A 17,993-nucleotide genomic window follows, 5' to 3' on the forward strand; every position below is an offset into this window, starting at 1 on the left:
AGGTTTTCTGCTACTAGGATGGGGGCACAAAGAACATGGCAATGCCCCCTCGACCTCGAGCTAACTGGACAAGACTACCAGCTCTCTGTCCCCTATCTGAAGTCCTCTTTGTCCCACTCGAAATCATGGCGACATTCAGGTAAGAGGCACAAAATATTAGAAGTCGAAGCGCTCTCAGTGTGCCTTTGGGAACAGAGCTGGCCCATCTGGTTCCGCGGCTCCAGCCCTGGCTCCGATGAGCCCCCATGGATCAGGTCATGGATCCGGACCCACGCTGGTCGTGCGACTTTGACCTTCCCCAGCCCGATTCTCCTGGCGCTGGCGGTGCCAGCCCCATTGTGATCCCCGCCACGGAACTGAACCACGTCGAGCGATGCAGATTACGGCGCCGACAGGACCCAGTGTCCTAGGTCAGAACCTGAGCCCTATTCCGAAGAATGGAAGGGGTTGCTTGACCCTTTAGAATACCAGCCTTATGATTAGGATGTGGACTGGTGTGAGGAACTGGGTGATGCCAGCAGACTAGATACATCTCCAGATACTGGCATGCTTTCTCTTCCTACTGACCTTCAGTTGCCCTCTGTGGCCGTCAAGACCAACATCTTGATAGAGATGCTGCAACAGGTAGTCTCCTCCTCTGAACCCCTACTCCTGTTCAACGAAGCCCTCACTGAAGTCGTTCTGGGGACCTGGTCCAAACCCAGCACAGGGGCTCCTGTGACTAGGACGTTTGCCCCCCCCCCCCCCCCCTGCAACAGGGAACCCAAATTTTCACACCCAACACCGGAGAGCTTGGTAGTCTTAGCTTCCACTTCCCATCACGTGCTCACTGTTGCTCCCCTGGACATGGAACCCAAGAAGCTGGACAGCTTGGGTAAGAAAATGTTTTCTTCCGCCAGCCTTACATTGCTGTCAGTGGGCCCCGCATGCTTATTGGGCTGTTACTCCTACCCACGGTGGGAATGGTTGCGCAAATGCTGCCACAGGTTCCGGAGGAGCCTGGGCCATTCTCTCCGAGGCAGTCAAAGACACAGCAAAGTTCACTATACATTGTGGATTGGACACAACTGACTTGCTGGGCAGAGCAGTTTTGTTGACAGTGGCCCTCAGCCTGGCTGATAATGTCTGGCTTTTCGTTATGTGTCCAGGCTTCCTTCCCGGACATGTCCCTCAATGGCACCTATCTCTTTGGAGACAAGGCAGACTCCGCGCTGGAGCGCTTTAAGGACTCGTGTGCTATGACCAAGTCCTTGGACCTCTCGGCTGCCCCACGTCATCCCAGTTTGTCTTTAGCTCCCTTTGTGGCCACGGAAGGGGATTTTACTCATGCCAACCCTATCCTATCCACCAAGTCACAGCTTCCCAACATCTGCGTGGACGAGGGTGTGGTTCCTACTGGCCTCATGTTTTGGTTAGCCAGCAGTCTGGTTCATTCCCCCCTGGCAGCAGCAGTCTCCAAACCTTCCTAATTTTACCCTTTTACTTCATGAGCATCCAGTTGGTTGCAGGATCTGCCAGCACCTCCACCACTGGCAGTCCCTAACATTGGACAGGTGGGTTATTCAGATCGTCCGAAGGGGCTACTCTGTCTACTTCAAGATTCCACCTCCCTCCATGCCACCATTTTACAACCAGCTGACGAAGGATCACTTGTCCCTGCTCCGCGAGGAAGTCAAGGTTCTCTCGGCTAAGGGAGCCATATAGAGGGTTCCGGTGCCAGAAGTAGGCTGTGGTTGCTATTCTCACTACTTCCTGGTTCCCAAAAAGGACACGGGTCTTCGTCCTATCCAATATGACGAAGTTTCACCTGACTCCTCCTCAGACGCTCACTTTCATCTGAGCTTTTCTGGACACAGTGCAGTTTCAGGCTAATCCTCCAGAGCAGCGAGTCCAGGATATTCTGGCTGTGATACAAGATGTTTCAGCCTCTGTCCTGGGTTTTAGTGAGACTGACTCTGAGGCTGCTGGGCCTCATGGCATCCTGCTGGTGACCCAGGCCCGGTGACATATGCAGGCTCTGCAGTGGAACCTGAAGTTCCAGTGGGCGCAGCATCCGGGGAATCTCTTCGACATGGTCCAGATCTCACATGAACTGCGAAAGACCTGCAGTGGTGGCTAACGAACCGCGATTGGGTCAGAGGTAGACCTCTCCTCCTTCCCCAACCAGATCTCACAGTAGTGACCGATGTCACTCCTGGGATGGGGCGGACACTCGGGAGAAGTGCAGATCAGAAGACTCTGGTATCCATTAGAATCCAGGCTCCACATCAACATGCTGGAGCTCTGTGCGATCCGACTTTCATTGAAAGTTTTTCTACCCTCCATCAAAGGAAGGCTAGTGCAAGTGTTTATAGACACCATCGCCCCCATGTGGTACTGCAAGATATAGGGTGGTGTTGGATCTTGAACCCTTTGTCAAGAGGCCCTGCGTCTCTGGATATGACTAGAAGGGCATATCCCTTGTGGTTCAACACCTGGCAGGTTCCCAGAACGCCAGGGCAGACAAACTCAGCCGTCAATGCCTGGAGGATCACAAATGGCGTCTCCACCCGAAGGTGGCACAAGGTCTCTTTCAGCAGTGGGAAGAGCCTTGGTTAGATCTGTTCGCCTCTGCCAAGAATGTGCAATGTCAGCAGTTTTGCACGCTTTAGCTTCCAAGGTGACTCTCACTCGGAAGCGCTTTTTGTCTTGAGTAGAGTTCAGGCCTCCTGTACTTCTTTCCGCCAATAACACTCCTGCCCAGGATTCTCAAGAAGATCAGAAATGGCCAGTCTCAAGTCACGCTTGTGGCTCTGGACTGGGCACGGAGAGTCTGGTATCTCGAACTTCTAAGTGTCGATCATCCGATCAGCCTGCCCCTTCAGGGGGGATCTTCTGTAGCAGAAGCAGGGGAGGGCCCTCCACCCAAACCTGTCCACTCCGCCTTCTTGCGTAGAGATTGAGCAACATCAGTTGACAGCTTTTGACCTTCCTCCTGAAGCCTCCAACGTTATTCTTGCAGCCAGGCATCCCTCCACCTAGACTGCTTACTCCTGCCATTGGAAATAATTTATAGCATGGTGTTCATCCAAACAAATTGATTCCCTTTCTGGGGTACTGTTATTTATTCTTTCCCGTGCCCAGCTGGGCTCTACTCTGGGCACTCTCAAGGCCTTTCTTTCTGCCTTCTTGCGGTTGCCAGACCAACCCTCCCTTTTCAAGTGCCCGTGTTGTAAATAGGTTTTTGAAGGGTTTTGTACATTTGTTTCCTCTCTCCATTCTTGATGTGCGCTCCTTTTGAGCCTTTGCACAAATGTCCCTTCTGGTTGCTCACCATCAAAACAGCCTTTCGTGTGGTGATTACATAAGACCGGAGGGCGAGCGACCTGCAGGCTTTATCTTCCAGCCTCAATTTTTCTGAGTTTTTCCAGACAAACTGGTGTGTCGCACTAGGACCTCTTTCCAGCCCATAGTCGTAACACCATTTCATGTGGGCCAATCTGTCACCTTGCCCACTTTCTACGCTCCTCCACGTGCCTCTAAGGAAGAGGAGCAACTCCACCGTCTGGTCCCTAAAAGAGCTTCGTCGTTCTACTGTGACTACATATGTGAGTTCAAGGTGAATGACCAACTCTTCGTGGGGCATGTTGATGCGAAGAAAGGGCCAGTGGTGCATAAACAGACCATCTATCAATGGCTCATTCTCTGCATCAGATCTGCTACATACTGGCCAAAAACCAGCCTCCTGAAGGCTTACAGGCTCATTCCACCAGAGCTAAATCTGCAACCACTGCGTTAGGAAGTGTAGTCCCTGTCCTGGGCATCTGACAGGCAGCAACATGGGTTTTCCTGCACACGTTTACTAAGCATTACTGCCTGGACAGTCGGGTCCGCAGTGATTGGCGTTTCACCCATTCAGTGCTGCAGGACTGCCTAGTTTAAATTTGTCCACAGATCCTCCACCGGGGATGGTATTGCCTGGGTATCTATTCAAAGGTAAGGAAACTGTGGCTAGAAGTCTCTATCAGATGAACAAGTTACTTAACTTTGTTAACGCCATATCTTGTAGAGACCATTTCTAGCCGCATGTTCCTTACCGACCCACCCTTCCTCCCCGCGGACAGATCTCTCGGGTCAGGGCTGATTCCTTTTAGGGCCTTACTGTGGACACACCAGTGTAAGTGCTCTTCATGGCTCCGTGCTTCTGGTGTGGAAAGTCTTGAAAAGTAACTGACATCAGCGCACTGAAGTGGCACCTACATAGCTAACACGGACATCACTTCTGTCGCAGAGCCAACCGACACCACCTACCGGCCCACAGGGGTACTGCTCACGAAAAATCTTCCGGATCCAGTCTGACGCCTGGGTAAATTCAAAGGTAAGAAATCTACGACTAGATTTATTCTCTACCAGATAAGACGTTACCGAAGGTAAGTAACTTGTTTGATTGTCTCTGTCTATTGCTCTGCTTTGTGTGCTCCTTAAGCAGTGGAATTTTAATGCAGTGATAAAGCTAACTGGCCCTTGTGAAAGATATGTGATAAATTCTCTATTTCTTTCCAGAATACCACTTCGCCGCATGGCTACACACCCAATTGGATATCTTCGCTGCCTCAGATCCATGGGACTTTGCCTTCTACCCTGCCACCAGGACTTCCTGCTGCGCCCTTCCCTGGGCCACCATTACCAGCATACAGCGTGCCACACATTTGTCAGTACAATACCATAGGAGGGAGTGGATATGCAGTGCCGTGGCCAGGAATTCCAGGAACTGCACCGCCGGCTGTCCTACCTACACCACCTCTTGGACCCTTCCAGTCTGGTTTGAGTTTGCAGGCCTATCCAGCCGCCCCAGCACAGAAGCAAGCCACTGTTCCCCCAAGCCCCAAATGAAACATCAAACCAGGAATATATGGTTGATTAACTCGCACCTTCCAGTGTCTCCCAGCTCCTCTGCTGGCATCCTGCAGTTCTCTTCCAGGGCAAGATCCCTGGTGCCGCCTTTCCCGTCTGCAACCCTGCTGTAGCCTTTTGGTATTGTTGGGTCCAGCGTTTGCACGTTTGCCGGGAGAATTGTGGCATTAAGGGTACTCCTTCTGCAGGAGAGGCATTTCATTCAGATACTGTAATTTTATTCTTGCCAATTTTGTTTCTGTGGTCGAAATGGTTTGGAAAGATTTTTGTTGTTGTAGGCATCACATCCCAGCAGTACCCTCAACAAGGTAGTTAAGTTCCCACATCACCCTCTGCTGTTGTTGCTGCCTCGGCTAGTTTAGCATGCGCTTCAAACTGCACCTGAAAGCGAACCATTTCTTCATTATGAATCCGTTGTGGATTTGGGAGAATGGTATAGACTGTCTTCCCGGAGTGCCAGCTCCCTTTTCCATGCCAAGATATCTTTTTTCATAATTATTCCTAAAAGATGTGAAATATGAGTAGATGTGAGAGGGCATTGGGTACAGCAGAAGCTACAGCAAGCACCCCTCGTTGGGGAACACTGATTGATCAGAGTTCACCTTTTCCACCACACATTAAAGCTGTACTGTGAAGAGTGAGAGCTGCAGAACAGTTCTCTGTGCCTACCAGTCTGTCATTACTTGGGCCATGCTCCTGTTTAGGTCACTTTGGAAAGAGGGATCCTCATCCTGGCCCCCTCAGCATGCAGTGCTGGGCCTTAGAATGGAGTTACCTCTAGTAGTTCATTGCAATGCTAACAAGATCTGTTTTCAAGTTTTCCTCCCCTCGTTTTTATTGTATTGACATTTACAGGTTGATAACAGAAGACTATGTTCAGCTTTTTTTTTTTTTTTTTTTTGAAGAGAAATCTTTGCCTTGTTTTTATTATTTTCTTTCTTTGTGTACTGTTATATTGCCTACAACTATTATCCTCAGCACATAGAATTCAGAAGAAGAACTAAAAACTGGGTTAGGTGTCACTTTTTACTGGCAGTGCTGGCTTGCAGCAGACAGAAATGTTAAAATAGGCTCTGAAGCACACCGAGTTTATACCCTGAGGTATATGCCAGTTGTCTTTTCTGGAGAAGTCTTTGAGGGCTCATGCCGCCAATTGTCACGAATGAAGTGATGCAGCAAAGTAGACCTCTGTGATGATTCTAGAGCAATGTGTTAACTCTGAACCTTCGTCTGACTGTCTAGGGTCAGACAGTTCACCTGGGTGGCCACGCTACAACCACTGTGGTTGAAAGCATTTTGAGGGCTGCTGCTCTTCTGACATCAAGATTCTGACTTATTGCTTTTGATGTTAAGCCTCCACACCTTTATTTGAAGAAGCCAGGCCTACTTGGGTTTCAGGGATTAGATTTGTGACGACATCTGAAGATGACAGCTACGCATGCTCTTGCACCAATGTTCCATGTTGGTTCAAATTGAAGCAAACTCCACTCAGTATTTCAATATGGCTTATAGCCTTGTTGAGTTTAGTGACGGGCGCAACTAGCAGTGGAAACATTGTGCTCAGTTGCAAATTGTTTGGGCCCTAGAATTCATTACATTTCTTTGGTCCTTACTCACCTTCTCACAAAAAGTAATGGAGGACTTTTGGTATTTCTTTGTCGCAGACAGAGAAGACGCAGTGAGAAGCAGTTTGAAGAATATTGGCAGATTTTGAGTACGTATTTGTGGTGGATTACAAGATCAAAAACAAAGGCAAATTCGAAGGTCCTCCTAAGAGCAAATCTTGCGGAGTGGCATAGGTTGGTTTGCATGCAGACCCTCACAGTGCTGTTGGGCTATTTTTCATTTCTGTTATAGGCCAGGCTTCCACCAGAAACATTTGTACATGTATCCCATTGGTTGCTGCAAAGAGCGACAGAAACTGCATTGCCAGCAAGACCAGTGGTGGGTTGATGCGTTAATCTGTGGCATTTCCGCCTCTTGAAGTCTGTCTGCTTGCTGCATTGCCAGTGAGTGCAAGCTGGCTAGGGACACCTACAGTACCCTCTTTTGCTTCTGCTACGTGGATGCTTCACACACTCCCCTCCTTCATGTTCGACTGCAGACTTTGCAGTGCCTTGTGATAAATAAATAGATATATTTTTTAAAACACATTGGGTCATTGCTGGAATAGAGATGTTTTTGCTTTGTATCTCCTGATGTATAGTAGCATGGGGTTGTGGTTCTATCCTGATCCCTGTAGGGTTTAGAGGGGTGAGAGAAGCTTTGTACAACTCCCTACCCCCCCAAAAACAACAAAAGATAGCTTGTTTGTGGAGATTTGAGAAAGAAAACAGTGTTAATTCACACCGCTGTTTATTTTGTTGAACTTTGACATTCATATTTTTTGGGTGGGGGGGCGGGATAGTTCTTTTAAAAGAGGAACACAAATTGCTTGGAGGTTGTAGGCTCCTTGACTGTAAATACTGGATAGTTTTATACTTGAACATTTTGCATTGTTTAGTAAGTTTTTTTGCTACGTGAAAATTATAATCTGCAATTTTGTCTTCACTTAAAGCTTGTTAACGGTTCTCCTTCCCTGAACAAGCAGCAAGTGGCAAGGAGAGGCTAAGATGTTGTCTGCCTGATAGCACGTCTCCACCACTCCGTGGGCAGTGAGATGGTGCTTGGTCTGTCCCGAGACCTCTATCCCAACACTCCTTGTGGATGAATGGGACTACAGTGCCAGAATGCTTCATTCCACACTGGGGTTGCCTTGCTTTAATCATTGGGCTCCTCACATTCACAATTGGGCTCCTTACTTTAAATGTAGCACTATTGGCATGTCTATTGATGACCAGAAGTTTCATAGCCAGCCTGTTTCTGTGGAGAGAAGTTTTTGCTACACAAGAACTTTCCATGGCCTCCCTATGGCTGCAGCACATTTGTGACTTGTGTGTGGCAGTGCTAGACTACCTGGTGCAACAATGTTTGCCACCATGTGCAACATCTCACGTGATCCATAAGTGAGGCGGCTTGCGAGAACGGGATGCTCAGTTTCATGGGTGGAGGCTGCTTCATGATGCCCCCGTTATATCCTTGGACTCATGATAAACACCTTCCTTATGCTGCTTTTCAAGTCACATTGCCACCTGCGCAAAAACTGACATGTAGATCTGGGACATTATGAAGTGAATAAAACTAATATCTTGAACTCAAGGATCCCTTTATTGCACCTTTATCAAAATTGACCCCTTGCCCATGTTGTCTTGTCGCACCCTGAGGGCCCTGTTGAGTTCTTTTTGGTCTTGAGGCTTAGCTCTTATACTGCAGTACTGTATCCTCTGTACTCTTAACGGTAAGGAATTGGTTTTGTGAGCCAGCAATGAAAGAGGGGAGGTGCTGTTTGTATGTTTGTTTACTGTGATGTGACACCTTAAAGAACTTGTTTGCCCGTGGTGAGGCATACTGTATTCCTCCAAGCTTGTCGCTGTCAATGTCAGAGACCCCCTTCCTCTGCCTCCCACCCATGAAGGCCTGAGTCCACCATCTTGGGCCCAGTCATGCCCCATTGAAAACTTATCTGAGCCAGATGAAAAGAACACTTGGACCTATTTTTTGCTGTTTGATTCTTTTCTTTTGAAGTAACTAGTTGTTGATAGAACTGTGAACTCTGCGTTTGTTTGGGCCTTTTTCACTTCCCTCAGATTTTATATCAAGCATGAAACTTTTCATAAGAATGTACAAGAAGGATTATTTACTCCATCTGCCCTGGCCTCTCCGCCCGAGCATGGACGGATACACATCAGCACGGAATGTAGCCCTCTTATTTATCACAGACTTAGTTACTACTGTCTAGCAAATGTATTTGTGTTTGCAATACATGAAGTTGGTTTCTCTTAACTGCTGGCTATTTCATAGATTGCCTACTAAGCAGGATCATTTGGCTGCCATGTTGAAAGCTAAACACCTTACATATGGATGGTTAAGCCTGAGAAGACAAATAGCATGCAGTCCAACAGGGTCTTCAGGCACCTGTCATTTCATCACAGAAGCAACAATCTAGTTTGCACCCTCTGTGTTTGTGATACCTGAAAACTTTCCAAAATGTAAGCACAGTTTGTAATCTTTTTCCAAGTTCTTGGGTTTCTCTAGGGAGATGTGCCAGATTTCCAAGAACAAGCGACTTCTGCCTTGTCCTTTTCAAATTCCTTTAGTATGTGTGTGTGGTGGGGGGGATACTGTGGTTAGTAGGATTTCTGACCTCTCAATTGTGTGGAAGGTTCTGAGGTCCTTCTGATTATGAATCCTGCTTCTCCCACTGATTCACATTTCCTAACTCTGACCTAGAGCTTTAACATTTACTGCGCTCCTCAAGGCGGGACATGGTTCTTTCTCCATATAAAACAGTATCTAGACATTCCTCTACAATTGTGACAGAGCCTCAACATTCCCTTCTTTCTTGCAGCAGCTGACTTTTGTTTTCCCTGCCACTGTAATGGTGACCTCACATTTCATCTGCATATGTGACATGCTCTAGACATTCCCCCATATCCCTGCGAGCGCTTCAAGGTTTACCCTCCTTATCAACATGGTGCTGCTTCCCCCTTCATTTGGAAGGAGTGTTGCTTTCCAACCCCTCTCTTTTAAAAGGGAAGGGGGACATTTCATGATCTCTGCAAATGAGCTGCTGTATCCTGCCTAGTAGGTAATCTATGGAGAGCAAAACATTTAAGTTCATTCATGTTGCAATTAAGAAACGTTTTTTTTTTTATCTACCTCGTTTCAGTGCTGTCAAGGGCACAATTGCCCATGCCTGAGGGATGATAACTTCCATGTTGCCTTTTGTTTTTATACGCTTGGGCTTCTTCCAGGTCTTGAGCCGTTCCAAAAGAGTTCCCATAGTGGATCTACGATGGGACACGGAGTCATCAGTTACCTGGGGATCCCAATGTTTGGAATGTACTGTATTTTAAACATGTTTGTTACAGGAAGAGTTCCTCCTGCTCCCCGGAGGTGTATTGCCATCCTTTGGCCACTGTGTGTATTTCAAATATATATTTGCTTTTGATTACATGTCATCTTTGGATTTTCAAATTTTAAAAAGGCATTAAACAATCAGATGTCCTTCGTATACTGGTCTTTTCATTTATTTCCACATGTCTTTTTTCGCTTGAATGTTTGTGTTTCTTTTTTTCACTTTTATTATCACTCGACCCCAAACTTGATACTCTTGCTCTTCCCTTCATCTCTGTATATCGCTAATCCATTAATCCACTTATTGTCTCCTGTTTGCTTTCTTAATTCTGTCATTGTACTCCAGCCTCTTTTGTATGTCAATAATATTGTTCCCTTTCTCCTTCTTTGCAGTACAATCCTCTCCCCTCCTTTGTAAGCCCATCTCCCCTCGTCTTTGTAATGCGGTCCTCACCTCTTCTATGTATAGTTGACCCCACTGGGTTGCCTGGTTTCTACTCTTGTTGCCTTTTGTCGCAATTTGTTATACTCTTGTCCTTTCTCCACTGTCCTAGCATTTATCCAGTATTGGGGTATCTTTCATAGATTCACATGCCTGAATCATTCCCCGTCGTCGGGATGGGAGTCCCCGGTAAATAAACAAAGTAATGTCTCAGTAGACATATAGGGTAATAGGCCCAAAAGGCCTTACCTTAGTAACATATCCACGTCCTTATGTAAAAAAGGAACAAACTTTGGAGAGTAGGCAATCAGCTAGTATCACCCTCTAGAACCTTCCTGGAAGGAGCTCTAGTCCCTCAGATTTTCTACCGCACGTCGTGCTAAGAGAGTCTCCACTGAGCTCTGCTCATTACTTCTCGTTTTCTGGATTTCCAGTGTTTCTTGCTACAAATTTATATTTTCTGTGAGGAGTTCTTTAGTTCCTCATGGCAGACACTCCAAAGAAAGGCCTTTTCAGGTGTTGTGCTTCCTGTGGGAAAAAGAGGCTTCATATGGACGATCAACATACTCTACTGCCTTTATCATAACCACTCTTCAAAGGATTGTAAGGTATGTCGTACCTTCTCCTCCAAGACCCTTAAAGACCGTGAAGGGCATCTCTTAATTTGGCTGCAGAGGCTTAAGGACAAGGATACAGTATTGTTCTCTGAGGAAAGTGAGGGCTCTTCCATCTCCTCTCCGTCCCCTCAGAAGAGACCAAGGGTGGCATCTCCGGGCCCTTCGTCGCAGCCACCTCAAAAGAAGGCGCATAAAAAGTCTTCAGAGGTCCCTCCTAAGACTCTGCCAGTGAAAGTTTCTCCTCAGGAAGTTCCACATGCCTTTAAGAAGTCTTCTTCCACCCCGTCGACGACCTCGTCGACGGGGGCTTAATCGACGAGGAAATCTCCATCGACGGCAGTTCATGTCACCTCGTCGACGACGACAGTGTCTTCTTCTGTTGCGTCTCCTTCCTTGTCTACATCGACGACGACAACTCCATCGTCGACGGCCGGTAGGTCTGTCTCGTCTACGCTGAAAATTAAAAAGACATCGTCGTCATCCAAGCTGCCGTCGACGCTGCGATCGCCGACGACCGCGTCAACGACGACACCATCGACTAAAGCTGCCTTGTCGACGAGGACCCCGTCGACGACGGCCCCGTCGACGAAGCCTTCATCGTAGACTACATCGTCGACGAAACCTTCATAGTCGACGGCCCTGACGACGGCATCTCAATTTTCAATGATGCCTGTTCACGCTTCACCGTCGACGACTCTACCGTTGACGGCTATGGACTCTGATGTACAAAGTACATATGTGCACCTCAAAATAACAAAACGTGCACTGACACCGGCCCTGACTTCACCTAGTAGGGTCCAGCTCTTGCCTCCAGTTCAGCTTTTGGAGGAGGAAGACTCTGACGACGGCAGTATGTTCCGTACAGCGACAAGTCAGTCGCAACTGCATGTTAAGTATCAAGATAGCTCCGACTACGAAGATCATGGACAGGAATATCAGGAGGTTTCACCTGAGGAATATCATCCGCTTCCACCTTCCATGGTTTGTCTGCCTGCGTCCCTGGTCTCTGACCTACAATTCCTTATCTCCGACTATAAGCAGCGGTTTCCAACGTCTGCACCTTCTCCGATGCCGGTTGTGCCTCCAACACCAAGGCCTCGACCCCCTCCATTGATTTTGCAGTCTGAGCCTGTCACATCACCTCCTCGTCTCTCTACAGATGAGGAAGAAGATGAGGAACATGAAGAAGGAGAACTTCAGATTCCCAATCTAATCGAGACGAGTGAGATGATTACATTCTTCCCTGTCCAGCTTCTCCCGTTCCTACCACAGCTGACTCGCCTCTGGAGGACATTGGAGGCTTTCATAACATCGTAGAGAGAGCGGCGCAGCGCTTTCAAATACCTATGCCCTCGCACCAACGTAGAGGATTGTTTCCTCTACGATTTTAAAGAGCCTTTCAAAAAGTTGGTCAGATCTATCCCTATTATAGACTACATTTGGGAACAAGGGATAAAGATTATGCAGAACCCTTCCTCGGTCCCTCCAGTTTTGCCTCGGCTGGATAAGAAATATAAAGCGTCAGATACCGCTCCAGCTTGCCTCACAGGCCATCCGAAGCCGGACTCAGTCATTACCCAAGCCGCTCAGCGAAAGTCAAAAAATCCATCCGCTTTGCTGACTGCTCCACCGGATAAAGATGGTAGGAGACTGGACAATATTGGTAAGCGCTTTTCGTCCATGTCTGCTTTGACAGTGTGTGCTTCCAACTCCTTAGCACTGTTGGGTCGTTATAATCGGCAGATGTGGGCAGATATTGCGCCATACCTAGCGAACTTACCTGAAGAGTCGAAGGAAGAGGCAAAGAAGATCTTACTGGAGGGGGAGAGATCTGCCTCTGAAATTATAGACTGTGCATTGGATATTGTCTCTACCGGATTTCGCCAACTCGCGGGCGCAGCTGTGTTACGGCGCCAGGGTTGGTTGAAGGCAACTTCCTTCAGACCGGAATTACAAACCAAAGTATTAGACATGCCATATGATGGCCAACTTCTTTTTGGGACACACATAGATGAAGCTTTACAAGGTATAAAGAAAGATACGGTCACTGCTAGGGCGTTGGGTACCCTGCAATTCTGGAACCCCTCTTTTCGAGGCTCAAGAGGGAGAGGTCAGACATCTACTAGGGGAGATTTCCAACATCGATCTTCCTTCACTTCCTCTCAGCAATATCGTCCACAGTACTAGCAGCGTCAACAACACTCCTCCTACACTAAATCTTCCTTTCGTGGCAAGGGAGGGAGGCAGAAAGACGCCGCTCGACGACAATGACCTTCCACTACCGCCGGTCTCCAACTCCTCTCTGCCCTCCAAAGTTGGAGGAAGAATTTCCCACTGTCTGACAAATTGGAAGCAGATAACTACGGACCGCTGGGTTCTACAATTAGTTCAATTCGGACACTCTCTAGAATTCATCCCCAAACCTCTCCCCGTCCTATGCTTCACAAAACTTTGTGTGCTCTACTCCTGGAGGTGGCACTCATGCTCCAGAAGGGAGGTTTCCCCAGGGCAAAAGGGGAAGGGGTTTTACTCCCGCTTTTTCCTCATACACTAAAAAGAGAAAAAATGGAGACCGATATTGGACTTGAGAAATCTAAACAAGTTCTTGAAAAAACTGTCGTTTCGTATGGTCACCATTCAGGAAGTGCTACAGCTTCTCAATGCGGATGACTACATGATGTCTTTAGACCTGCAAGACGCCTATTTTCATATTCCAATACACCGCAACCACAAGAAATTTCTGAGATTCATGGTGGCGGGCAGGCATTACCAGTTTCGGGTCCTGCCCTTGGGACTCAAATCGGCGCCACGCATTTTGACCAAATGTCTAGCTCCGGTGGCTGCATACCTACGACAACATCACCATCAGGTCATCCCATATCTGGACGACTGGCTCGTCAAATCACCCTCTCTAGAAGGCACGTCCAGTTTCTTCCAGCGCCTGTCTGAGGCTTTTCAATTGTCTGGGGCTGACTCTCAATCAGGACAAGTCCATCCTTCAGCCTTCCCAGCGCATACGTTTTCTGGGTGCTCCCCTCGACACCATACAGAGGAAGGCGTTTCCATCACAGGAACGCAAAGACAAACTTCATTCCTTGGCGCTCCGTATAAGTTCCAAGAAGACGCTTTCAGTGCGCCTCTTCAAATCCCTACTCGGGATGATGTCCTCTTGCATCCTGTTAGTTCCGCAGTGTCGCCTTCACATGGGGCCTCTTCAAGAAGCGCTTTCAGCTCAATGGGTCCAGTGTACGGGGTCCTTCGACGTCATCCAGGTGACCCCTATGATCAAAAAGGCTCTACGGTGGTGGACTTAACCCCAGAACCTTTCTCAAGGATTGCCTTTCTTGCTTCCTGCTGCTCCACATATCATCACCACGGACGCCTCTTTAGAGGGCTGAGGAGCTTTCCTTCAAGAACTACAGATAAGCGGAAAATGGTCCCCTTCCGAGAAGAAACTTCACATAAATCTTCTGGAGCTGCGCACCGTGTAGCTCGCTCTGGTGGCTTCCCTTCCACGAATCAGAAACTCTCCAGTGCTTGTCCAAACCGACAATACCACGACAATGCATTATTTGAACAAGCAGGGTGGGACTCGTTCCCTGTCACTCTCTCACGAGTCGCAAAAAATTTGGAACTGGCTGCTCAGTCACAACATCTCTCTTCAAGCAGAGTATGTTCCAGGCACCCACAACGTGTTGGTGAACTCTTTGAGCAGACGGCAGGCAGCATGTCACGAGTGGGAGTTGAATCAGCGGATCCTCAACAGCATATTCGCTCGATGGGGCACCCCTGTTCTGGACCTCTTTGCTACCCAGCAGAACGCCAAATGCCAACACTTTGCAAGCTGGCATCCCCAGCAAGGGTCTCTGGGGAATGCATTTTCGATTGCATGGTGCAACGTCTTTGCCTACGCCTTTCCGCCAATTCCCCTGATTCCCAGGGTGCTCCGGAAGTTGAAAGCGGAGCCTTGCACACTCATCGTGATAGCTCCAGCTTGGCCACGCCAACATTGGTTCACAGAGCTTCACCTTCTCTCCCTGGGACCGCCGATCAGGTTGAAACCGTTTCCATCTCTCCTTACTGTGAGAAGTTGGCCTGATATATGATGTCACTAGTTCTAGTGTACACCTTGTATCAGTCCAAACAACCCTTATGGTGATTGGCTGTAAAGTCAACCTTATAGACCAGCTATCCTAGTGGTAGCATGGACAAGAGCAGTCTTAGGCTAAACTCTGTATGGCATGTGAAGCCAGCTGTTCTACCATTTGCAACCTCTTGAATACCAAATGAAAGGACACCACAACAGATAAATTATAAAAATAGAATGTATTTATTCTAGTCAAAATACCCTCAGCACTCTTTGAGATTCGAGGTAAGTACAACACAATCTTATTTAAGCATACATAAGTCACACAGGTAAGTAATACAGTTAGGCCCTAGGGGCCACGCAAACCATATACTAAGTAAGTGGTATAAGAACCACTGTCACGAACACAGGTTAGGCCTAGGGAATCGCTGGGGCTACACTAGCCTATCAGTTGCTAGGCAGTGGGAGGCCCACGGGATTCAGGTGCAGAGTGGAAACACTCACGCGTAATGCGTTAAAGTCGATAGAAATAGTAATATTTAGAAATTAAGAGTTTTGGGACACTTCGGAAGGAACTAGGAGTTAGAGACTTGGAAACTAGACACTAGGATAGTCAATACCCTTGTGAGCACCGGAGTACTCAAGTTACCTAGCCCACGGGCTGCGGGTGCATAGGTGTGAACTTGCGTCGGGTTTCGTCGTCGACTCCTATGGATGCCTGAAGAAAAGATGCTGACAGGCAGTCAGTGAAGAGTGTCCGGTGGATTCCAAGGATGGAATCAAGAAGGAGGATACCTGCAAGCAGAGGAATCAGGCGATGTCGTGACGATGCAGGTGAAGAGGTGAAGCTTGTCGCAGCAGCCACGGGTACCAGGAGGCGTCGAGGATGACCAGAACCAGGAGGCGACCTGTCCCACGAGGGCTCTTGCTGTCGGCGGCGTCTATGTCGAGTTTGGACCCAACAAGCCTTGGCAAGCGCAACCCACGCAGAATGAAGGATTCGCTTCTGTTGCAGACCAGGAAGGCCTGAGGTGCTTCTCTTTGTCAGGGAAGCAAGGGCCAGTCTGGAGGAGCCAAACCAGCGGTGGAAAGTTAAAGGTTCGTCGTCGCAGAGGTCACTAGCCAACGGGCAATTAACCGGACAGACGCGTCGAGCAGGAAAATGCAGAAGGGCCCCACGCAGAACTCGTGGAGTGTGGAGGGCTGATCTTCGGGGCAGATGGTGCTCGGGGTTGGGGCTTCTCAATCCCCAGAGCACAACTTCGAGGGTGCCTCAGAAGCTGCGCTGGAAGCAAGTAGCCAATTTTCCCAGGTAGCCGGTCCCACGTCTCTCGTCGCCTCCACGGATCTCAGCTTTGCTGTGGATGTGGATCAGGGTCGGAGAAGTCTGGAAGTCAAGGCGCTGGTCGGGCTCTGCAGTCGGTTCCTCGTAGAACTTTAGGCAAAGCAAACGGCAGGTCGCTTGATGGTGCCTGTTTGCACAGGGTGGCTACTCCTTGGCAACAAGGGAGATTCTTCAGTCTTCTACCGTAGTCGAATGTTGAAGGTCCAGAGTTTCTGTTCAAGTTTCAGTTATCAGGATAATCCAAAGTCCTAGGGACTCAGCTCCCACTCTTATACTAATCTGGAGGGCTGGTTTACCTGCTAGGTCACGCCTTATGGGTGGGACCAGGGAGGGGGGTGGTTACACCCCCTTCCCTTTGTCCAGTTTCGCGCCAGGACTGGGGCTGGAGTGCCTCAGCACCGGTTTGAACTGGACTATGCACGGGACACCTTGTGTGCCCCAGGCAGTGTCTCGTTTCATTCATTCCTCCCTGCCCCAATACACTACGGCCTGTCTAGGGTGGTGCTAGCACCTCCCAAGGCAGGAAACCTATTGTCCAAGCCTCCCTCGCTGGAAGGACTCCCAGCAGCAGGAGGTCAGACTCGTGTCTGTGGCAGCAGCATCCATTTTGTGATGCTGGGGCTCTGGTTAACTTTAACCAGGTAGTAGGTCTTCAACATGTCTTCTCCCTCTAGAAGGGAGTAATACTATCCTCGCCGCCAGAAATGGTGTGGGGGTAGTATTCCAAAGTGTTAGACACCTTACACGACATGTTTTGATAAAGCCAAACCATAGTTACCATAACCGTGAGGATTATAAGGCACTTTAAGAGTATATGGTAGGCGATATCATAGAACAGCTACAAGGACATGGTTCCGACAGCTGCAGACTGGCTCAGCTCATGCTAGAGCACCATCTCACATGTTACTAAGCACTCTGCCTTCAGGATTCATAAGGCCTGCCATAGGAGTTACTGATAGTTACCCATGTGTCTATATATAAGGTAGGTATAGGAATACTACACCTAAGCAAGGGGTGATTACACGACCTTGCCCCAGCTGAGTGATCAGCCAGTTGTGTCATAATGGAAGGCCAGCCAGGGGTGGCATAATACATGCTGCAGCCTCTGGTAGGCCTAGGGTACACCTATGCCCTGAGTACCTAAGGTACACTGTACAGGGCCCTAGAAGGTGATCCTTACCAATTGGGTTATGTACCTAAAGTACATAGTGTGAATTTAGAGAGAGAACAGCTGGGCTGTGGGTCTGATTAGCAGGCCCACAGCCACATCTAAGTCGAAAACCAGTGAAGCAAAAGCAAGAAGTGGGGGTGAACATAGAAAGCAGACCCTACTCTCCTACACTTACGCTCAACAACCAACAAGTCCAGCATCCAGATCCGGCATCTCTCAAATTATCAGCTTGGCTCCTGAGTTCAGAGATTTTCAGGGTTTAGACATTCCTCCGGACTGTAGAGAAGTTCTAGCTTGGGCCCGAGCAGATAGTACCAACAGAACGTACTCATTAAAATGGAAGAGGGTTTTGTATCTGGTGCAAATCAAACAAAATACCTCTTTCTTCCACTCCGGAGCAAATACTGCTGTACCTTCTTCATCTGGCAAAATCTGGTCTTGCTCATGCCTCCATTAAAGTCCACTTGGCAGCAATATCGCGT

General features: G+C 48.4%; 1 protein-coding gene across 2 annotated transcripts in view; it reads left to right on the plus strand.

Moving 5' to 3' along the window:
• WNK3 (WNK lysine deficient protein kinase 3) overlaps positions 1–9,999 on the plus strand; it is a 1,041,636-nt gene extending 1,031,637 nt beyond the window's left edge. For both annotated transcript variants that reach the window (XM_085629857.1, XM_085629858.1), the window contains exon 24: positions 4,543–9,999. In XM_085629857.1, coding sequence (XP_085485983.1) covers positions 4,543–4,872 — 330 coding nt within the window. In that variant the 3' untranslated portion in view covers positions 4,873–9,999. The remainder of the gene's footprint in view (positions 1–4,542) is intronic.
• Positions 10,000–17,993: the final 7,994 nt, after the last annotated feature.

This window comes from Triturus cristatus, chromosome 10, assembly GCF_964204655.1.
Source record: "Triturus cristatus chromosome 10, aTriCri1.1, whole genome shotgun sequence".
NCBI lineage: Eukaryota > Metazoa > Chordata > Amphibia > Caudata > Salamandridae > Triturus > Triturus cristatus.